The sequence below is a fragment of the Oncorhynchus gorbuscha genome, linkage group LG11, assembly GCF_021184085.1.
Source record: "Oncorhynchus gorbuscha isolate QuinsamMale2020 ecotype Even-year linkage group LG11, OgorEven_v1.0, whole genome shotgun sequence".
Lineage (NCBI taxonomy): Eukaryota > Metazoa > Chordata > Actinopteri > Salmoniformes > Salmonidae > Oncorhynchus > Oncorhynchus gorbuscha.
The window spans coordinates 36,981,019-37,005,550 of record NC_060183.1 but is presented as its reverse complement, the minus strand read 5'-3'; the positions used below and the strand labels follow the sequence as shown (position 1 = coordinate 37,005,550).

Below are 24,532 nucleotides of genomic sequence, written 5' to 3'. Positions count from 1 at the left end.
TATAGTTAGTAGCAAAACATGACCTATGAGGACCTTGCTTTACCTTGAGCTCTCAAAAAAATGACCACAAACTTTCAACTCCTCGTGTGACCATGACGACAAACACTCAAAACAAGTGATCACATTGAACAAGATTTTTCCCACTCCTCGAAGATGTGAATAGACCCTTGAGAGAGCACACTGTTAAAATAAAGTGCTTTGAAACACCAAAACTAGTGGCAACTGAGCTGCCACCAACTCAAAGGAGACAAAACCTTATCTTGGCTGGAGTATTGAAAGACATCATCCTGAGATGTTTTGAAACATGACGCAGTGTGTTGGTACACCACTTTAATCAAGTATTGTGCAACACCTTGCCAGGGACTGGGAGCACTACCGGAAAATGTTAACACTATTTTGGTGTTTCAAGTTCTGTTTAATGCCGAATTAGATACCTTCTTCTGGGGGTATTTTCATTGATTTATGTATCTGATCATTTGCCAGTTTAACCAATTCTGTCAGGATCTGTTGAGCACTGTGTTCAATCTGCCAGCAGTAACTGGATGTTTAGCAGCAAGCATTGCAGGATACTGTATTTCCCTCTACCATTAAAAGTTGGAAATGTGGGAGTGGGTCATCTTATTGAACTTAATTTTGCCGGACAGTTTTGATATCCATTCATCATGATCCATTACACATCATGGCACAAGCTGCTAATATAGAAGTATACATTTCTTATTTCATACATGCATATGTACCCCTTCGTCCCGATTTGGCCCATATCTGGCGCGAACTCGGGACCTCTGCTTTGCTAGCACCTGACCGCCCTAATGAATCTTCTTACCAGTCACACACCACACAAAAAGCTAGCTATATGCTTCATGCTGAAGGGTAAGTTTCACACATCCCCATGTGCTACACATATAACATTGTGTAAAATATATATATTTTTTAATCTACTACCCACAATCCTCTAAAAACATATAGGAAGTGCAAGGAAATTAAAACCAGACCGAATTCATTCAATCACAAAATGTTCTCTCTTTGGTTATCATATAAAATATTACTTTCAGTACAACTTGAGAAACATGTTTAGTTTGATTTATTTGTAACATTTTTGGTTAAATTAATAAATCATTAAAACAAATTGCATTATTTATATTAAGTACATGTTGGTTGTTTTTTTGAGTCCATTTCAATTTATCACAGATTTTTCTTTTCTTTGTGGTTGAGTGTGTACAATTCCAATATCATAACACAGTGCATTCGGTAAGTATTCAGACCCCTTCCCTTTTTCCACATTTTGTTACATTTCAGCCTTATTCTTAAATGGATTAAATACATTTTTTTCCTCATCAATCTACATACAATACCACATAACGATGAAGCGAAAACAGGTTTTTAGAAATGTTTGCAAATATATGCAAATAAAAAAACTGAAATATCTTATTTACATAAGTATTCAGACCCTTTGCTATGAGACTCGAAATTGAGCTCAGGTGCATCCTGTTTCCATTGACCATCCTTGAGATTTTTCTACAAATTGATTGGAGTCGACCTGTGGTCAATTCAATTGAATGGACATGATTTAGAAAGACACACCTGTCTATATAAGGTTGCACAATTGACAGTGCATGTCAGAGAAAAAAATCAAATTTGTCACATACACATGGTTAGCAGTTGTTAATGCGAGTGTAGCGAAATGCTTGTGCTTCTAGTTCCGACAATGCAGTAATAACCAATGAGTAATCTAACCTAACAATTCCAAAACTACTACCTTATACACACAAGTGTAAAGGGATAAAGAATATGTACATAAAGATTGATGGTACAGAACGGCATAGGCAAGATGGAGTAGATGGTATAGAGTACAGTATATACATATGAGAAGAGTAATGTAGGGTATGTAAACAAAGTGGCATAGTTTAAAGTGGCTAGTGATACATGTATTACATAAAGATGCAGTAGATGATATAGAGTACATTATATGCATATACATATGAGATGAGTAATGTAGGGTATGTAAACATTATATTAAGTAGCATTGTTTAAAGAGGCTAGTGATGTATTTTTCCATCAATTTCCATTATTAAAGTGACTGGAGTTGAGTCAGTGTGTTGGCAGCAGCCACTCAATGTTAGTGGTGGCTGTTTAACAGTCTGATGGCCTTGAGATAGAAGCTGTTTTTCAGTCTCTCGGTCCCTGCTTTGATGCACCTGTACTGACCTCGCCTTCTGGATGATAGCGGGGTGAACAGGCAGTGGTTCAGGTGGTTGTTGTCCTTGATGATCTTTATGGCCTTTCTGTGACATCGGGTGGTGTAGGTGTCCTGGAGGGCAGGTAGTTTGCCCCCTGTAATGCGTTGTGCAGACCTCACTAAAAACAAGTCACGATGCCGAAGGAATTGTCCGTAGAGCTGTGAGACAGGATTATGTCGAGGCACGGATCTGGGGAAGAGTGCGAATAAATGTCTGCAGCATTGAAGGTCCCCAAGAACACAGTGACCTATATCATTCTTAAATGGAAGAAGTTTAGAACCACCAATACTCTTCCTAGAGCTGGCCACCTGAACAAACTGAGCAATTGTGGGAGAAGGGCCTTGGACAGGGAGGTGACCAAGAACCCGATGGTCACTCTGACAGAGCTCCAGTTCCTCTGTGGAGATGGGAGATATTTCCAGACGAACAACCATCTCTACAGCACTCCACCAATCAGGCCTTTATGGTAGAGTGGCCAGATGGAAGCCACTCCTCAGTAAAAGGCACATGAAAGCCCGCTTGGAGTTTGCCAAAAAGTACCTAAAGGACTCGCAGACCATGAGAAACAAGATTCTATAGTCTGATGAAACCAAGATTGAACTTTAGCCTGAATGCCAAGCATCAAGTCTGAAGGAAACCTGGCACCATCCCTACGGTGAAGCATGGTGTGGGCAGCATCTTGTTGTGGAGATGTTTTTTCAGCGGCAGGGACTGGGGGACGAGTCAGGATCAAGGGAAAGATGAACGGAGCAAAGTACAGAGAGATCCTTGATGGAAACCTACTCCAGAGCGCTCAGGACTGCAGACTGTGGCAAAGGTTCATCTTCCAACAGGACAATGACCCTAAGCACACAGCCAAAACAATGCAGGAGTGGCTACGGGACAAGTCTCGGAATATCCTTGAGTGGCCCAGCCTGAGCCTGGACTTGAACCTGATCGAACATCTCTGGAGAAACCTGAAAATAGCTGTGTAGCGACGCTCCCCATCCAACCTGACAGAGCTTGAGAGGATCTGCAGAGAAGAATGGGAGAAACTCTGCCAAGCTTGTAGCCAAGAAGACAAAGGCTGTAATCGCTGCTGTAATCGCTGCTAAAGGGGCTTCAACAAAGTGCTGAATACTTATGTAAATGTGATATTTCAGTTTCATTAGCTTTGTCATTATGGGGTAATGTATGTAGATTGATGACAACAAAAAAATAAGACATTTTAGAATAAGGCTGTAATGTAACAAAATGTGGTAAAAGTCAAGGGGTCTGAATACTTTCTGAATGCACCGTACATTGGGTTTACATTCAAACACCAGATATCAGGTTAGATGCACTGCGTTTTATGGTTTCGTTACACAATCATGGTGTTTTGAGGCTTACTATTTTTACAGTGTAGACTATGCACCTGCCTCCCAGACCAAGCAGCCTCAAAGTGCCAAGTTAAGAGGCTGTTATCTACTAAAGTTCCACCCTGTTTGCAAAACTCACGTGAAACAGTTGGTCTTGACGAAATGTATAGGTACACATAGAGGTTTATGAAGCATCCAGTCCTCTCAGTCTCAACACACAAGCCTAAGATCACCATGCGCAATGCCAAGCATAGGCTGGAGTTGTGTAAAGCCATTGGACTCTGGAGCAGTGGAAACACGTTCTCTGTAGTGATGAATCACACTTCACCATCTGGCAGTCCGACAGATGAACCTGGGTTTGGCGGATGCCAGGAGAACGCTACTTGACCCAATGCATAGTGCCCACTGTAAAGTTTGGCGGAGGAGGAATAATGGTGTGTGGCTGTTTTTCATGGTTCGGGCTAGGCCCCTTAGTTCTAGAGAAGGGATATCTTTATGCTACAGCATACAGTGACATTCTAGACGATTTTATGCTTCCAACTTTGTGGCAACCGTTTAGGGAAGGCCCCTTTTCTTACTTTTAGTTTGTTTAGCAACATTTTTAGCTCTATTTCTTGATCTGTATTGTTGGTTAAAGGCTTGTACAGTTGAAGTCGCAACTTTACATACACCTTAGGCAAGTACATTTAAAATCAGTTTTTCACAAATCCTGACATTTAATCCCTGTTTTAGGGCAGTTAGGATCACCACTTTATTTTAAGAATGTGAAATGTAAGAATAATAGTAGAGAATGATTTATTTCAGCTTTTATTTCTTTCATCACATTCCCAGTGGGTCAGAAGTTTACATACACTCAATTAGTATTTGGTAAAATTGCCTTTAAATTGTTTAACTTGGGTCAAACGTTTAGGGTAGCCTTCCACAAGTTTCCCACAATAAGTTGGGTGAATTTTGGCCCATTGCTCCTGACAGAGCTGGTGTAACTGAGTCAGGTTTGTAGGCCTCCTTGCTCACACATGATTTTTCAGTTATAGGATTGAGGTCAGGGCTATGTGATGGCCACTTCTATACCTTGAATTTGTTGTCCTTAAGCCATTTTGCCACAACTTTGGAAGTACGCTTGGGGTCATTGTCCATTTGGAAGAGCCATTTGCAACCAAACTTTAACTTCGTGACTGATGTCTTGAGTTGTTGCTTCAATATATCCACATAATTTTCCTACCTCATGATGCCATCTATTTTGTGAAGTGCACCAATCCCTCCTGCAGCAAAGCACCCCCACAACATGATGCTGCCACCCTCGTGCTTCACGGTTGGGATGTTGTTCTTCAGCTTGCAAGCCTCCCCCTTTATCCTCCAAGCCTCCCCTTTATCACCTCCAAACATAACGATGGTCATTATGGCCAAACAGTTCTATTTTTGTTTCATCAGACCAGAGGACATTTCTCCAAAAAGTATGATCTTTGTTCCCATATGCAGTTGCAAACCGTAGTCTGGCTTTTTTATGCCAGTTTTGGAGCAGTGGCTTCCTCCTTGCTGAGTAGCCTTTCAGGTTATGTCAATATAGGACTCGTTTTACTGTGCATATAGATACTTTTGTACCTGTTTCCTCCAGCATCTTTACAAGGTCCTTTGCTGTTGTTCTGGGATTGATTTGCACTTTTCACACCAAAATACGTTCATCTCTAGGAGACAGAGATGATGGCTGCATCACCTCCGTACTATTGTTTGTACAGATGAATGTCGTACCTTCAGGCATTTGGAAATTGCTCCCAAGGGTGAACCAGACTTGTGGAGGTCTTGGCTGATTTCTTTAGATTTTCCCATGATGTCAAGCAAAGAGGCACTGAGTTTGAAGGTAGGCCTTGAAATACATTCATATGACTCAAATTGTCAATTAGCCTTTCAGAAGCTTTTAAAGCCATGACATTATTTTCTGGAATTTTCCAAGCTGATTAAAGGCACAGCCAATTTAGTGTATGTAAACTTCTGACCCACTGGAATTGTGATACAGGGAATTATAAGTGAAATAATCTGTCTGTAAACAATTGTTGGAAAAAATTATTGTGTAATGCACAAAGTAGATGTCCTAACCGACTTGCCAAAACTATAGTTTGTTAACAAGGAATTTGTGGAGTGGTTGAAAAACTAGTTTTAATGACTCCAACCTAAGTGTATGTAAACTTTCGACTTCAACTATAAGTAAACACTTCACGGTAAGGTCTATTCGGCATTTAACATGTTCTAAATCCCTCCATTTAAATTGAGACCTCCCACTGTTTTCATTTCTTCACATTCACAACAGTATGTAAGAAGCTTGCCATAGCATACTTGTAAATAATTACCTTGTATTTTCCTGTTATGGTGAATTAAAGTTGGCTGTTTTAGCATGACAATGCCCCCGTGAACAAAGCGAGTTCCATACAGAAATGGTTGGTTGAGATCAGTGTGGAAAAACTTGACTGGCCTGCACAGAGCCCTGACCTCAACCTCAAACATCTTCGGGGTGAATTGGAACACCGACTGCGAGCCAGGCCTAATCGCCCACCATCAGTGTCCAACCTCACTAATGTCCCCACAGCATTATTCCAACATAGTGGAAAGCCTTCCCAGAAGAGTGGAGGCTGTTATTGCAGCAAATGGGAATAAACTCCATATTAATGCCCATCATTTTGTAATGAGATGTTCAACGAGCGGGTGTCCATATACTTTTGCTCATGTAGTGTAGCTAACATGCTAGCAAAATGTTCTGATAGACCTATCTGACAATGTTTTGAGTAGCCAACTTTAATTCACCGTAACAGGAAAATACAAGGTCATTTACAAATGATTTACAGTAGGCTATGTTAAGTGGAAGGTCTCAATTTAAATCGAGGAATTTAGAACATGCTGCTGTCATGTTAAATCAAATCAAATACAATTGTATTAGTAACCTGTGCCGAATAGACCTTTACGTGAAATGCTTACTTACAAAGCCCTTAACCAACAATACAGTTCAATAAATAGTGTTAAGAAAATATTTACTAAATAAACTAAAATAAAAAATATAAAAAATAAACCGATAAAATAACAATAACGAGGAAATATACAGGGGGTACCGGTACCGAGTCCATGTGTGGGGGTACAGGTTAGTTGAGGCAATTTGTACATGTAGATAGGGGTAAAGTGACAATGCATAAGTAAAAAATACTTTAAAGTACTACTTAAGTCATTTTTTGGGGGTATCTGTACTTTTGTATTTATATTTTTGACAACTTTTACTTCACTACATTCCTAAAGAAAATAATGTACTTTTTACTCCATACATTTTCCGAAACAAACAGGAAAATGATCAAATTCACACATTTATCAAGAGAACATCCCTGGTCATCCCCACTGTCTCTTTTCTGTCAGACTCACTAAACACAAATGCTTCGTTGTAAATGATCTCTGAGTGTTGGAGTGTGCCCCTGGCTATCCATAGATTTTTAAAAAACAAGCAAATTGTCCCATCTGGTTTGCTTAATATAAGGAATTTGACATTTTACTTTTGATTCTTAAGTATATTTTAACAATTACATTTACTTTTGACACTTAAGAATATTTAAAACCAAACACTTTTAGACTTTTACTCAAGTAGTATTTTACTGGGTGACTTTCACTTTTACCTGAGTCATGTTCTATTAAGGTATCTTTACTTTTACTCAAGTATGACAATATGTTACTTTTTCCACAACTGAGTAGCAGCAGTGTAAAAACAAAGGGAGGGGGTCAATGTAAATAGTCCAGGTGGCCATTTGATTAACTGTTCAGCAGTCTTATGGCTTGGGGGTAGAAGCTGTTAAGGTGCCTTTTGAACCTAGACTTGGCGATCCGGTACCGCTCGCCGTGCAGTAGCAGAGAGAACAGTCCTCTGACACCGCCTAGTATATCAGTCCAGGATGGCACGAAGCTTGGCCCCAGCGATGTACTGGGCTGTGCGCACTACCCTCTGTAGCGCCTTACGGTTGGATGCCGAGCAGTTGCCATACCAGGCGAGGATGCAACCATGCTCTCGATGGTGAAGATGTAGAACGTTTTGAGGATCTGGGGACCTTTGACAAATATGTTCAGTCTCCTGAGTGGGAAAGGGAATTGTCGTGCCCTCTTCACAACTTTCTTGGTGTGTTTGGACCATGGTAGTTTGTTGGTGATGTGGACACCAAGGAACTTGAAACTCTCGACCCGCTCCACTACAGCCCCATCTATGTGAATGGGGGCATGGTCGGCCTTCCTTTTCCTGTAGTCCATGATCATTACCTTTGACTTGCTCACATTGAGGAAGAGGTTGTTGTCCTGGCACTACACTGCCAGGTCTCTGATCTCCTCCCTATAGGCTGTCTCATCTTCGGCGGTTGTCAGGCCTACCACTGTTGTGTCGTCAGCAAACTTAATGGTGGTGTTGGAGTCGTGCAGTTGTGGGTGAAAAGGGAGTACAGAAGGGGACTAATCACGTACCCCTGAGAGGCCCCCTTGTTGAGGGTCAGCATGGCAGACGTGTTGTTGCCAACCCTTACCACCTGGGGGTGGCCTGTCAGGAAGTACAGGATCCAATTTCAGAGGGAGGTGTTTAATCCCAGGGTCCTTAGCTAAGTGATGAGCTTTGTGGGCACTATGATGTTGAACGCTAAACTGTAGTCAATGAACAGCATTCTCACATAGGTGTTCCTTTTGTCAAAGTAGGAAAGGGCAGTGTGGAGCGCAATCGAGATTCCGTCATCTGTGTTTCTGTTGGGGTGGTATGCAAATTGGAGTGGGTCTAGTGATGATGGTGTTGATGTGAGCCATGACCAGCCCTTCAAAGCACTTTATGGCTACCGACGCGAGTGCTACCGGGCGGTAGACATTTAGACAGGATACATTCGCTTTCTTAGGCATAGGGACTATGGTGGTCTGCTTGATACATGTACACTACCGGTCAAAAGTTTTAGAACACCTACTCATTCAAGAGTTTCTTTATTTTTACTATTTCATACATGTAGAAATAATGCATACGGAATCATGTAGTAACAAAAAAAGTATTAAACAAATCAAAATATATTTTATATTTGAGATTCTTCAAATAGCCACCCTTGCCTTGATGACATATTTGCACACAATTGGCATTCTCTCAACCAGCTTCATGTCGTGCTTTGACAATGTAAGGGGATATACAAAAGATAGCCCTATTTGGTAAAAGACCAAGTCCATATTATGGCAAGAACAGCTCATATAAGCAAAGAGAAACAACAGTCGATCATTACTTTAAGACATGAAGGTCAGTCAATACAGAACACTTCAAGAACTTTGAAAGTTTCTTCAAGTGCAGTTGTAAAAACCATCAAGCGCTATGATGAAACTGACTCTCATGAGGACCGCCACAGGAATGGAAGATCCAGAGTTACCTCTGCTGCAGAGGATAAGTTCATTAGAGTTACCAGCCTCAGATTGCAGCCCAAAAAATGTTTCACAGAGTTCAAGTAATAGACACATCTCAACACATCAACAACGAAATCCGCCCAAGTGGTTTCAATAGGCTCCTCCGTCGCGACGTCCCCTGAAGTCCCATCCGCTAGCCTGCTATCCGCGGCCCGCTAGCTGTCTAGAGCATATCGTACTGTTATTTTAGGGGACCATCAGACAATTTCTTAGGCCACAATACCTATTTTGCCTATTGGTCCGGACCCTTCTATTGCCTACACGGAGCCCTGCCAATCCAATACGACTGGTCTGCCGACGTAACCGTCCGAGGGGGCCACAAAAGACTTCTTCCATCGCGACGTCCCCTATAGGGCTCTTCTGCAAGCCTGCTATCCCCGGCCCGCTAGCTGTCTGAATCGCCGTGTCTCCAGCTTGCCTAGCCTCCCACTGGTCCCTATGATCACTTGCCTACGCATGCCTCGCCCTAATGTCAATATGTCTTGTCCATTGCTGTTTTGGTTAGTGATTATTGTCTTATTTCACTGAAGAGACTCCAGCCCTGCTCAATATGTCATAGCTAGCCCGTTTGTTTTACCTCCCACACATGCAGTGACCTCACCTGGTCTAAATGATAACTCTAGAGACAAAACCTCTCTCATCATCACTCAATGCCTAGGTTTACCTACACTGTATTCACATCCTACCATACCCTTGTCGGTACATTATGCCTTGAATCTATTCTTCCGCGCCCAGAAACCTGTTCCTTTTACTATCTGTTCCGAACGCACAAAACGACCAGTTCTTATAGCCTTTAGCTGTACCCTTATCCTACTCCTCCTCTGTTCCTCTGGTGATATAGAGATTAGTCCAGACCCTGCAGCGCCGAGCTCCACTCCCATTCCCCAGGTGCTCTCATTTGTTGACTTCTGTAACCGTAAAAACCTTGGTTTCATGCATGTTAACATCAGAAGCCTCCTCCCTAAGTTTGTTTTACTCACTAATTTAACACACTCTGCCAACCCGGATGTCCTAGCCGTGTCTGAATCCTGGCTTAGGAAGGCCACCAAAAATCCTGAGATTTCCATCCCTAACTATAACATTTTCCGACAAGATAGAACTGCCAAAGGGGGCGGAGATGCAATCTACTGCAGAGACAGCCTGCAGAGTTCTGTCATTACTATCCAGGTCTGTGCCCAAACAATTCAAATGTTCTACTTCTAAAAATCCACCTTTCCAGAAACAAGTCTCTCACCGTTGTCGCTTGTTATAGACCACCTTCTGCCCCCAGCTGTGCCCTGGACACCATATGTGAATTGATTGCCCCCCATCTACAGAGCTCGTACTGTTAGGTGATCTAAACTGGGACATGCTTCACATCCCGGCCGTCCTACAATCTCAGCTAGATGCCCTCATTCTCACACAAATGATCAATGAACCTACCAGGTACAACCCCAAATCTGTAAACACGGGCACCATCCTGACCAACCTGCCCTCTAAATACACCTCTGCTGTCTTCAACCAGGATCTCAGCGACCACTGCCTCATTGCCTGCGTCCCTAATTGGTCTGCGGTCAAATTACTACTCCTCATCACTGTCAAACGCTCCCTAAAACACTTCAGTGAGCAGGCCTTTCTAATCAACCTGGCCCAGGTATCCTGGAAGGATACTGACCTCATTCCGTCAGTAGAGGATACCTGGTTATTCTTTAAAAGTGCTTTCCTCACCATCTTAAATAAGCACGCCCCATTCAAAAAATGTTGAACCAGGAACAGATATAGCCCTTGGTTCACTCCAGACCTGACTGCCCTTGTCCAGCTCAAAAACATCCTGTGGCATACTGCATTAGCTTCGAATAGCCCCCGCGATATGCAACATTTCAGGGAAGTTAGGAACCAATATCCACAGGCAGCTAGGAAAGCTAAGGCTAGCTTTTTCAAACAGAAATTTGCATCCAGTAGCAAAACTCCAAAACGTTCTGGGACACTGTAAAGTCCATGGAGAATAAGAGCACCTCCTCCCAGCTGCCCACTGCACTGAGGCTACGAAACACTGTCACCACCGATAAATCCATGATAATTGAGAATTTTAATAAGCATTTTTCTACGGTTGGCCATGCTTTCCACCTGGCTACCCCTACCCCGGTCAACAGCCCTGCACCCCCCACAGCTACTTGCCCAAGCCTCCCCATTTCTTCTTCACCCAAATCCAGATAGCTTATGTTCTGAAAGAGTTGAAAAATCTGGACCCCTACAAATCAGCTAGACAATCTGGACACTCTCTAAAATTAACCGCCACAATCGTTACAACCCCTATTACCAGCCTGTTCAACCTCTCTTTCGTATCGTCTGAGATCCCCAAAGATTGGAAAGCTGTAGCGGTCATCCCCCTCTTCAAAGGGGGAGACACTCTAGACCCAAACTGTTACAGACCTATATCTATCCTACCCTGCCTTTCTAAGGTCTTCGATAGTCAAGTTAACAAACAGATCACCGATCATTTCGAAACCCACCGTACCTTCTTTGCTTTTCAATCTGGTTTCGGGGCTGGTCATGGGAGCTGGTCATAATCGCCATCGATAAAAGACAATACTGTGCAGCTGTCTTCATCGACCTGGCCAAGGCTTCCGACTCTGTCAATCACCACATTCTTATCGGCAGACTCAACAGCCTTGGTTTCTCAAATGACTGCCTCGCCTGGTTCACCAACTACTTCTCAGACAGAGTTCAGTGTGTCAAATCGGAGGGCCTGTTGACCGGACCTCTGGCAGCCTCTATGGGGGTGCCACAGGGTTAAATTCTCAGGCCGACTCTTTTCTCTGTGTACATCGATGATGTCGCTCTTGCTGCTGGTGATTCTCTGATCCACCTCTATGCAGACGACGCCATTCTGTATACTTCTGGCCCTTCTTTGAACACTGTGTTAACAAACCTCCAGACGAGCTTCAATGCCATACAACTCTCCTTCCGTGGCCTCCAACTGCTCTTAAATGCAAGTAAAACTAAATGCATGCTCTTCAACCGATCGCTGCCTGCACCTGCCCGCCAGTCTAGCATCACTACTCTGGACTACTCTGGAATATGTGGACAATTACAAATACCTAGGTGTCTGGTTAGACTGTAAACTCTCCTTCCAGACTCACATTAAGCATCTCCAATCCAAAATGAAATCTAGACTCAGCTTCCTATTTCGCAACAAAGCATCCTTTGCTCATGCTGCCAAACATACATTTGTAAAACTGACCATCCTACCGATCCTTGACTTCGGCGATATCATTTCTAAAATAGCCTCCAATACTCTACTCAGGAAATTGGATGCAGTCTATCACAGTGCAGTCCATTTTGTACACCAAAGCCCCATATACTACCCACCTCTGCAACATGTATGCTCTTGTTGGCTGGCCCTCACTTCAAATTCGTCGCCAAACCCACTAGCTCCAGGTAATCTATAAGTCTTTGCTTGAAAAAGCCCCGCCTTATCTCAGCTCACTTGTCACCATAGCAGCACCCAAACGTAGCACTCGCTCCAGCAGGTATATTTTACTGGTCACCCCCCAAAGCCTAGTCCTCCTTTGGCCGCCTTTCCTTCCAGTTCTCTGCTGCCAATGACTGGAACTAATTGCAAAAATCACTGAAGCTGGAGACTCATCTCCCTCACTAAGTTTAAGCATCAGCTGTCACAGCAGCTCACAGATCACTGCACCTGTACATAGCCCACCTAGAAATAGTCCATCTGTAAATAGCCCATCCAACTACCTCATCCCCATATTGGTATTTTTTATTTATTTAAATTTTGCACATTCATTTTCTGCACATCTATCACTCCAGTGTTTAATTGCTAAATTGTAATTACGTCGCCACTACGGCCTATTTATTGCCTTACCTCCCTAATCTTACCTCATTTGCACACACTGTATATATATTTTTTCTATTGTGTTACTGACTATATGTTTGTTTATTTCATGTGTAACTCTGTGTTGTTGTTTGTGTCGCTCTGCTTGGCTTTATCTTGGCCAGGTCACAGTTGTAAATGATAACTTGTTCTCAACTGGCCTACCTGGTTAAATAAAGGTGAAATATATATATATATTTTAAACATCAACAATTCAGAGGAGACTGAGTGAATCAGGCCTTGATGGCCGAATTGCTGCAAAGAATCCACTACTAAAGGACACCAATAATAAGAAGAGACTTGCTTGGGCCAAGAAACACAAGCAATGGACATTGGACCAGTGGAAATGTGGAGTCCAAATTGGAGATTTTTGGTTCCAACCGTCGTGTGGATCTCCTCATGTGTATTTCCCACAATAAAGCATGGAGGAGGGAGTGTTATGGTGTGGGGTTGCTTTGCTGGTGACACTGTCTGTGATTTATTTAGAATTCAAAGCACACTTAACCAGCATGGCTACCACAGCATTCTGCAGCGATACGCCATCAAATCTGGTTTGCGATTAGTGGGACGATCATTTGTTTTTCAACAGGACAGTGACCCAACACTCCTCCAGGCTGTGTAATGACTATTTTACCGAGAAGGAGAGTGATGGAGTGCTGCATCAGATGACCTGGCTTCCACAATCAACTGACCTCAGAGTGAAGGAAAAGCAGCCAACATATGCTCAGCATATGTGGGAACTCCTTCAAGACTGTTGGAAAACCATTCCAGGTGAAGCTGGTTGAGAAAATTCCAAGAGTGTACAAAGCTGTCATCAAGGCAAAGGGCAAATATCTTCAGATATTCAATATATTTAGTTTAACACTTTTTTGGTTACTACATGTTTCCATATGTGTTATTTCCTCATTTTGATGTCTTCACTATTATTCTACAATGTATAAAATAGTCAAATAAAGAAAACTCTTGAATGAGTATGTGTATGTGTTCTTAAACTTTTGACCGGGATTGTAGATTATACAGACTCAGTAAGGGAGAGTTTGAAAATGTCAGTGAAGACAGTTGCCAGTTGGTCCGCGCATGTTCTGAGTACATGTCCTGGAAATCCGTCTGGCCCCGCGGCCTTGCTCACATCGGCTACAGAGAGCGTAATCACAGTCGTCCGGAACAGCTGGTGCTCTCATGCATGCTTCAGTGTTGCTTGCCTCGAAGTGAGCATAAAAGGCATTTAGCCCGTCTGGTAGGCTTGTGTCACTGGGCAGCTCTCGGGTGGGTTTCCCTTTGTAGTCCGTAATAGTTTGCAAGCCCTGCCACATCCAACAAGCATCAGAGCCTGTGTAGGAGGATTCAAACATATCCATGTCGTTGTTCAGCCACGACTCAGTGAAACATTAGATATTATAGTTTTTAATGTCCCGTTGGTAAGAGCTCATCCAGTTAATTCTACAGTGATTGCACGTTGGCCAATAGAACGGATAGTAAAGGCAGGTTACACACTCACTGACGAATTCTCACAAGGCACCCTGATATCCGCCCCTTGTATTTCCTTATTTTCCTCATACGAATGACAGATTTGGACCTTGTCTGGGAGCAACATTACAGTTGAAGTCGGAAGTTTACATACACTTAGGTTGGAGTCATTAAAGCTCATTTTACAATCACTCCACAAATGTATTGTTAACAAACTATAGTTTTGGCAAGTCGGTTAGGACATCCACTTTGTGCATGACACAAGTAATTTTTCCAACAATTGTTTACAGACAGATTATTTCACATATAGCTCACTGTATCACAATTCCAGTGGGTCAGAAGTTTACATACCCTAAGTTGACTGTGCCTTTAAACAGCTTGGAAAATTCCAGAAAATTATGTCATGGCTTTAGAAGCTTCTGATAGGCTAATAAACATAATGAGGCAATTGGAGGTGTACCTGTGGATGTATTTCAAGGCTTACCTTCAAATTCAGTGCCTCTTTGCTTGACATCATGGGAAAATCTAAAGAAATCAGCCAAGACCTCAGAAAAAAATGTGTAGAGCTCCTCAAGTCTGGTTTATCCTTGGGAGCAATTTCCAAATGCCTGAAGGTACCACGTTCATCTTTACAAACAATAGTATGCAAGTATAAACACCATGGGACCACGCAGCTCAGGAAGGAGACACATTCTGTCTCCTAGAGATGAATGTACTTTCTCAGAACAACAGCAAAGGACCTTGTGAAGATGCTGAGGGAAACAGGTACAAAAGTATCTATATCCACAGTAAAACGAGTCCTATATTGACATAGCCGCTCAGCAAGGAAGAAGCCACTGCCCCAAAACCACCATAAAAAAAATCCAGACTACGGTTTGCAACTGCACATGGGGACGAAGATCGTACTTTTTGGTCTGATGAAACAAAAATAGAACTGTTTGGCCATAATGACCATTGTTCCGGTTGGAGGAAAAGGTGGAGGCTTGCAAGCCGAAGAACACCATCCCAACCGTGAAGCACAGGGATGGCAGCATTATGTTGTGGGGGTGCTTTGCTGCAGGAGAGGCTGTTGCACTTCACAAAATAGATGGCATCATGGGGCAGGACAATTATGTGCATATATTGAAGCAACATCTCAAGACATCAGCCAGGAAGTTAAAGCTTGGTCGCAAATGGCTCTTCCAAATGGACAATAACCCCAAGCATACTTACAAAGTTGTTGCAAAATGGCTTATGGACAACAAAGTCAAGGTATTGGAGTGGCCATCACAAAGCCCTGACCTCAAACCTATAGAAAATGTGTAGGCAGAACTGAAAAAGCAAGGAGGCCTACAAACCTGTCTCAGTTACACGAGCTCTGTCAGAAGGAATGGGCCAAAATTACCCCAACTTATTGTGGGAAGCTTGTGGAAGGCTACCTGAAACGTTTGACCCAAGTTAAACAATTTAAAGGCAATGCTACCAAATACTAATTGAGTGTAGGTAAACTTCGGACCCACTGGGAATGTGATGAAAGAAATCAAAGCTGAAATAAATGACATGACATTTCACATTCTTAAAATAAAGTGGTGATCCTAACTGACCTAAGCCAGGGAAATTTTACTAGGATTAAATGTCAGGAATTGTGAAAAAACTGAGTTTAAATGTATTTGGCTAAGGTGTATGTTAACTTCCAACTTCAAATGTATATCTTTTGCGTCAGACTCATTAAAGAAAAAAATCTTTGTCCAGTTCGAGGTGAGTAATCGCTGTTCCGATATCCAGAAGCTATTTTTATGTCATAAGAGACGGTAGCATCAACATTACGTACAAAATAAGTTACAAACAATGCGAAAAAACACCCGTGGCGCAATTCTTATCATATTCCACATCTTCGGTCTGAAATGAGTACAATAACGTTCAAGGACATTTTTATATGAATACCCAAATTTTGATAACATGAGTGTTAGATGGTTGCATGGTGGATTAGGACAATTAAGTGTTTTTAAAGAGCAGCTGTATATTCATATAAAGCTAGCTAACGACAAGAGCAACTGTGTGTTGGGAGAGATGGAACAAGACATAGCTGCCATATCAGAGTTTTTACTATCCTGTTACATGGTTATTACATGTGTAATAACATTCTAATTACAGTGTAATTACACATTCTAAGACCTGTGTAAAATGTGGCCATACACATTTAGAGCAGAAGCTTCACTATAACTCAGTAGTATCTACATTTCAGTCATTTAGCAGATGCTCTTATGCCTTGCTCAAGGCCATAACGACAGATTCATCACCTTGTTGGCTCAGGGATTCGAACCAGCGCCCTTTCAGTTGCTGGCCCAATGCTCTAACGTCTAGGCTAGCTGCCACCCTTTATCTAGCTGTCAAATACATCTGTGGCTCATTGACCCAACTTACAGCGATCTTGGGTGGGTTGAAGTCTATGTTGTAGACACGTCCGCTGGGCAGATGGAGCCAGCGAGAAGTCAGTCTCTGTTTGGTGGTCTGGTAAGGCACGTCCAGGTTGATGACTGTGTCCACACTGCACACGTTGTCCAGAGTCTCTGCCTGAGACACGGTACGGGGGAACCCTGCCAGACAGGAGAGACCCAGTCATAATCTTAGAGATATACGCCTAGTGTACAAAACATTAAGCACATCTGCTTTTTCCATGATAGACTAACCAGGTGAATCCAGGTGAAAGCTATAAGCCCTTATTGATGTCACTTGTTAAATCCACTTCAATCAGTGTAGATGAAGGGAAGGAGACAGGTTAAAGGAGGATGTTTAAGTCTTGAGACAATTGAGACATGGATTGTGTATGTGTGCCATTCAGTGGGTGAATGGGCAAGACAAGAGTCAAGTGCCTTTGAATGGGGTATGGTAGTTGGTTTGTGTCAAGAACTGTAACGCTGCTGGGTTTTTCACACTCAACAGTTCCCCCTGTATGTCCATAATGGTCCACCACCCAAAGACATCCAGCCAACTTGACACAACTGTGGTAAGCATTGGAGTCAACATTGGCCAGCATCCCTGTGGAATGCTTTTGACACGTTGTAGAGTTCATTCTTCCGACGAATGGAGGCTGTTCTGAGGGCAAAAGGGGGGGATGCAAACTCAATATTAGGAAGGTGTCCTCAATGTTTTGTACACTCAGTGTATAATACACTAGCGTAGCTGATGTTATAGATCTTCATAGTTCGAAAACCCTGACAGGAAAGGAGGAGTCAGGCTCTTTTCCAATACATTTTTCCACAATTCTTTGCCTCCTTAACCAACCTTCTTAACCATATACGGTGAGAAGCTCCAAAGTTCCTTCCCTCTGACCTTTTCCTCTAATGCGTAAGAGAAGGAGATGACATGGAATCCGAGAAGAAAGGAGGCGAGGAATCATGGAAAGATTAATTGAGAGAAGATAGGTCACCTTATAACAGACTACCCTACCAGGAGCCTAGCTCGCCAAGCCTAACTGCTAAGGATAATGCATTTACATGTACCACACAACCAGGCTTAGAGTTCCGTTGGTGAGATGCTTTGTAAAAGGTCAAATCATTCTAACTCTTTATAGTACCCTAAACATGATACATGTATGACTGTACAATTTGTCATTATCTTCCACTTTGACAGCCATTTTTAAATGGAAAACCGCCTTGGGCCAGGCTGAACATAAATTGATCTGATAGTCCAGTCCCCTTTATCACATACAATATCAGTTGTCATATTAGTGGTCTAAGGTTTTTAACCCATTGAGAGACATTTTTATTCATTGTGGCTTTTTCCCACAAAAAGCATACATTACATCTATTCATCTATAAAAACATTAAAGTTGTCATAAATAGCATGGAAGCAATCAAGATCTGTTCAATTGTCACATTCATCATAAGGAGTGGACCAAGAGGCAGCGTGGTATGTTTCCATCCTTTATTTCGGAATAGAAAACAAAAACAACAAAACGCACAAATGAAACGTGAAGCTAGAATAATGCTCACAGGCAACTATACATAGACATGATCCCACAAAGAACAATGGGAAAATGACTACCTAAATATGATCCCCAATCAGAGACAACGATAAACAGCTGCCTCTGATTGGGAACCATACTAGTCTAACATAGACATATGATTCACCTAGATAAATCATACACCGACCTAACCAACATAGAGAATAAAAGCTCTCTATGGTCAGGGCATGATAGTACCCCCCCAAAGGTGCGGACTCTGGGTGGGCATCAACCGTCGGGGGCGGCTTCGGTGCGGGGCGAAGTGCCCACTCCGCTCGTGGACACGTTATCGGAGGAACCGGACCGTGGCTCATTGCCGGAAGAACTGGACCGTGGGTCGTCGCCAGAGGAACCGGACCGTGGGTCGCCACCAGAGGAACCGGACCGTGAATCGTCGCCGGGGACTCCGGAGAGTGGACCGTCTCAGGAGGTTCCGGACCGTGGACCGTCTCAGGAGGTTCCGGACCGTACACCGTCTCAGGAGGTTCCGGACCGTACACCGTCTCAGGAGGTTCCGGACCGTACACCGTCTCAGGAGGTTCCGGACCGTACACCGTCTCAGGAGGTTCCGGACCGTACACCGTCTCAGGAGGTTCCGGACCGTACACCGTCTCAGGAGGTTCCGGACCGTACACCGTCTCAGGAGGTTCCGGACCGTACACCGTCTCAGGAGGTTCCGGACCGTACACCGTCTCAGGAGGTTCCGGACCGTGGACCGTCTCAGGAGGTTCCGGACCGTGGACCGTCTCAGGAGGTTCCGGACCGTGGACCGTCTCAGGAGGTTCCGGACCGTGGACCGTCTCAGGAGGTTCCGGACCGTGGACCGTCTCAGGAGGTTCCGGACCGTGGACCGTCTCAGGAGGTTCCGGACCGTGGACCGTCTCAGGAGGTTCCGGACCGTGGACCGTCTCAGGAGGTTCCGGACCGTGGACCGTCTCAGGAGGTTCCGGACCGTGGACCGTCTCAGGAGGTTCCGGACCGTGGACCGTCTCAGGAGGTTCCGGACCGTGGACCGTCTCAGGAGGTTCCGGACCGTGGACCGTCTCAGGAGGTTCCAGACCGTGGACCGTCTCAGGAGGTTCCGGATTGTGGACCGTCGTAGGAGGTTCCCAGACCGTGGACCGTCGTTGGAGGTTCCGGACTGTGGACCGTCATTGGAGGCTCTGGACTGGGAACTGTCGCCGGAAGCTCTGGACTTTGGAGGCGCACTGGAGGCCTGATGCGTGGGACCGGTACAGGTGGCACCGGGCTGATGACACGCACCTCAGGGCGAGTGCGGGGAGGAGGCACAGGACGCACTGAGCTGTGAAGGCGCACTGGAGACACAGTACCTATGGCCGGCGCAAGATATACTGGGCCATGGAGGCGCACTGGAGGCCTGGAGCGTAGAGCTGGCACAACGGTTGGATGCTCACTTTAGCCCGGCAAGTGTGGGGCGCTGACACAGGACGCACGCTGAGTCGGCACAACCCGTCCTGGCTGGATGCTCACTTTCGCACGGCAAGTGCAAGGAGCTGCCAAAGAATGTACCGGGTTGTGGATGCACACTGGAGACACATTGCGTATCTCCGGAAAACATGGTCTGGTCCCACGCTCCTCACGGCGATTGTCTTGCTCCAGACACCAAAACATCCACTCATGATGAGGTTTACATACCTGCATTCAAATATGGCTGCATTCTACCTATAGATGCATGTTAGCACATATGCTACTGCTTAAAAATCCTCTTCTCGTGAACCATAAATCAGATTGACTGCAGATTTGGTATATAGACTCAATGAATTAGCCTCTTAAGGAAATGGACAATGATTAGATGCTGCATTCAAAGATAACCAACCTACTGTACTCGTCAAACGTCACCTGTGTCAACCTTGTGGTGTTGAGAGATAAACATGGTAATGCTTTCACATGATAGAGTGCTTGCTTTGTTATCCACCTGATCTCGTGTCCTTTCTGTCATCCCGTGAACCCTGTTCATTGGTGCTCAGAGCTATATTTGTTATTATAACTTTTTTCTATATTTCCCCATTTTTATCCCCTCTATCGGTCGCAGTAATGAGTGTGGTGCAGGTGCTTACTGCTTACCATCCAGCAGCCAGCTGCTCTGGTCTATGTTCCTCATCTCTGTCAGGATGAGACGGGATATGACGTCATCAGGTACCAGCTGACCCTGGTCAATGCATGACTTCATCAGAAGACCCAGCTCTGCAAAGGAGAGGAGACACAGTGGGGAAATAAAGCTCAGAGCTGTGATCTTCACTATTTAAAGCATGTACGCATTACGCACTTCATCAGAAGACTCGGCTCTGCCAGGAGAGGCGACACGGACACACAGAGCAACACAAAGCTAAGACCCAGCTCTGCAGGGAGAGGAGACACGGGAGGAAGTTAAAGCTCAGAGCTGTGATCTTCACTATTTACACATGTACACACATTACGCACTTCATCAGAAGACCCAGCTCTGCAGGAGTCCGGAGAAGAGACAGAAAAACACAAGGATCAGAGCTGTCATCTTTACTATTTATTATCTCAGAAGACCCAATTCTGCAAGGATAAAACAGAAAGCTGTCATGGGCAATTCCACGATAACAGAATTGCGATGAGACTCAAGATATTTCACTTAAAATATATGCCAAACAAAAACCATTGATTTCAAAGTTTAACAAACCATGGTCTTAACACAAGGACTACTTTTAACAATTTACATTTGACAAAATACATTTCTGGAAGAACTGTGCATTATGGAAATGAATGTCATTCTCTTCATGGTGACGTATCCTAAATAGGTACACAAAAGTAGAAATATATATTTGAATATATTTGGGTATAATTCTACACAATGGTTAATATTTTAATGAGTTCTGCCACCAAACAAGACAACATTTTAGAATTGTGTAGGTGCTTACTGATCCAGAGCGAAGGTTCACCTTCCAACAGGACAACGACCCTAAGCACACAGTCAAGACAACACATGAGTGGCTTCAGGACAAGTCTATAAATGTCCTTGAGTGGCCCAGCCAGAGCCCGGACTTGAACCCAATCAAACATCTCTGGAGAGACCTGATAATAGCTGTGCAGCGACCCTCCCCATCCAACCTGAAATAGCTTGAGAGCATCTGCACAGAAGAATAGGAGAAACTCCCCAAATACAGGTGTGCAAGCTTGTAACGTCATATCCAAGAAGACTCTAGGTTGTAATCGCTGCCAAAGGTGCTTCATCAATGTTATCAGTTTTTTTATATACATTTGCAAAATATAGACGTTCATCTGATGGTCACAGATACCTTAAAAAAAAGATAGGGGCATGGATCAGAAAACCAGTCGGTATCTGGTGTGAACACCATTTTCCTCATGGAATGCGACTCACTTCCTTCACAAAGAATTGATCAGGCTGTTGATTGTGTCCTGTGGAAGGTTGTCCCACTCCTCTTCAATAACTGTAGTTGCTGGATATTATTCGGTCATACACGTCGATCCAGAGCATCCCAAACATGCTCCATGGGTAACTTGTCTACATTTACATTTACATTTAAGTCATTTAGCAGACGCTCTTATCCAGAGCGACTTACAAATTGGTGCATTCACCTTATGACAGCCAGTGGGACAGTCACTTAACAATAGTGCATCTAAAACTTAGGGGGGGTGGGGTGAGAGGGATTACTTAACCTATCCTAGGTATTCCTTAAAGAGGTGGGGTTTCAGGTGTCTCCGGAAGGTGGTGATTGACTCCGCTGTCCTGGCGTCGTGAGGGAGTTTGTTCCACCATTGGGGGGGCCAGGGCAGCGAACAGTTTTGACTGGGCTGAGCGGGAGCTGTACTTCCTCAGTGGTAGGGAGGCGAGCAGGCCAGAGGTGGATGAACGCAGTGCCCTTGTTTGGGTGTAGGGCCTGATCAGAGCCTGGAGGTACTGAGGTGCCGTTCCCCTCACAGCTCCGTAGGCAAGCACCATGGTCTTGTAGCGGATGCGAGCTTCAACTGGAAGCCAGTGGAGAGAACGGAGGAGCGGGGTGACGTGAGAGAACTTGGGAAGGTTGAACACCAGACGGGCTGCGGCGTTCTGGATGAGTTGAAGGGGTTTAATGGCACAGGCAGGGAGCCCAGCCAACAGCGAGTTGCAGTAATCCAGACGGGAGATGACAAGTGCCTGGATTAGGACCTGCGCCGCTTCCTGTGTGAGGCAGGGTCGTACTCTGCGGATGTTGTAGAGCATGAACCTACAGGAACGGGCCACCGCCTTGATGTTAGTTGAGAACGACAGGGTGTTGTCCAGGATCACGCCAAGGTTCTTGGCGCTCTGGGAGGAGGACACAATGGAGTTGTCGACCGTGATGGCGAGATCATGGAACGGGCAGTCCTTCCCCGGGAGGAAGAGCAGCTCCGTCTTGCCGAGGTTCAGCTTGAGGTGGTGATCCGTCATCCACACTGATATGTCTGCCAGACATGCAGAGATGCGATTCGCCACCTGGTCATCAGAAGGGGGAAAGGAGAAGATTAATTGTGTGTCGTCTGCATAGCAATGATAAGAGAGACCATGTGAGGTTATGACAGAGCCAAGTGACTTGGTGTATAGCGAGAATAGGAGAGGGCCAAGAACAGAGCCCTGGGGGACACCAGTGGTGAGAGCGCGTGGTGAGGAGACAGATTCTCGCCACGCCACCTGGTAGGAGCGACCTGTCAGGTAGGACGCAATCCAAGCGTGAGCCGCGCCGGAGATGCCCAACTCGGAGAGGGTGGAGAGGAGGATCTGATGGTTCACAGTATCGAAGGCAGCCGATAGATCTAGAAGGATGAGAGCAGAGGAGAGAGAGTTAGCTTTAGCAGTGCGGAGCGCCTCCGTGATACAGAGGAGAGCAGTCTCAGTTGAATGACTAGTCTTGAAACCTGACTGATTTGGATCAAGAAGGTCATTCAGAGAGAGATAGCGGGAGAGCTGGCCAAGGACGGCACGTTCAAGAGTTTTGGAGAGAAAAGAAAGAAGGTGAGTCTGGTGAGTATGCAGGCCATGGACATTTTTAGGTTCCAGAAATTGTGTACGGATCTTTGCAACAATGGCACGACAATGGGCCTCAGGATCTCATTACAGATCTCATTACAGTGCATTCAAATTGCCATAGATTAAATGAAATTGTGTTCGTGGTCCGTAGCTTATGCCTGTCTATACCATAAGCCCACCGCCACCATGGGGTACTTTGTTCATAACATTGACATCAGCAAACCTCTCGCCCACACGATGCCATACACACTGTCTGCCATCTGCCCCCAGCCCTGTACAGTTGAAACCAGGATTAATCCGTGAATAGCACACTTTTCCAGCATACCAGTTGCCATCGAAGGGGACCATTTGCCCACTGGAGTCGGTTACGACGCCAAACTACAGTCAGGTCAAGACCCTGGTGAGGATGATGAGCATGCAGATCGGCTTCCCTGAGATGGATTCTTACAGTTTGTACTCAAATTCTTCGGATGTGCAAATTCTTTCCTCAGCTGTAATGGTGGCTTGTCTCAGACGATCCCGCAGGTGAAGAAGCCTGATGTGGAGGTCCTGGGCTGGTGTAGTTACATGTGGTCTGCGGTTGTGAAGTACTGCATAATTCTCTAAAATGACATTGGAGGCGGCTTATGGTAGAGAAATTAACATTCAATAGGTCTGGTGGACAGTCCTGCAGTCAGCATGCAAATTGCCCGCTCTCTCAAAACTAGAGGCATCTGTGGCATTTAGCTGTGTGACAAAACTCCATCTTATATTTCAGCTCATGAAACATGGGACCAACTCTTTATATGTTCTGCCAAAAGAAGAGACACAGGAACACACACAGCTCAGAGCTGTCATCTTTACCGTGTATTCTCTACTAACAACATATTCTACCAAATCCTATCTTGTCCAGAACAGAGTTATATATCTTACATAACCTGTACACTAAGGACAAAAACATCCTGTATCTTCACCAAGTCGAGAAAATACTAAATCTCCCCAATTGATTACGATATGTACTGTACTCAAAGAAACTACAGGTAACTAGAGTCTATGTTGGAAACACCAACATTAAGTGTCTCAATAGGGCGTGCCAGAACAGCTTCAATGCGCCTTGGCATAGACTCTACAAGTGTCTGGAACTCTATTGGAGGAATGCGACACTATTCTTCCATGAGAAATTCCATAATTGGGTGTTTTGTTGATGGCGGTGGTAAACCTTGTCTC

The 24,532-nt window shown here is 44.4% G+C and overlaps 1 protein-coding gene across 2 annotated transcripts in view; it reads right to left on the bottom strand.

The window, feature by feature from the left end:
* The window catches only part of ak3 (adenylate kinase 3), a 53,260-nt gene that overhangs the window by 3,777 nt on the left and 24,951 nt on the right, over positions 1-24,532 (bottom strand). For both annotated transcript variants that reach the window (XM_046369502.1, XM_046369501.1), the window contains 2 exons: positions 20,419-20,538; positions 16,752-16,924 (listed from right to left, as the gene is read on the bottom strand). In XM_046369502.1, coding sequence (XP_046225458.1) covers positions 16,752-16,924; positions 20,419-20,524 — 279 coding nt within the window. In that variant the 5' untranslated portion in view covers positions 20,525-20,538. The remainder of the gene's footprint in view (positions 1-16,751; positions 16,925-20,418; positions 20,539-24,532) is intronic.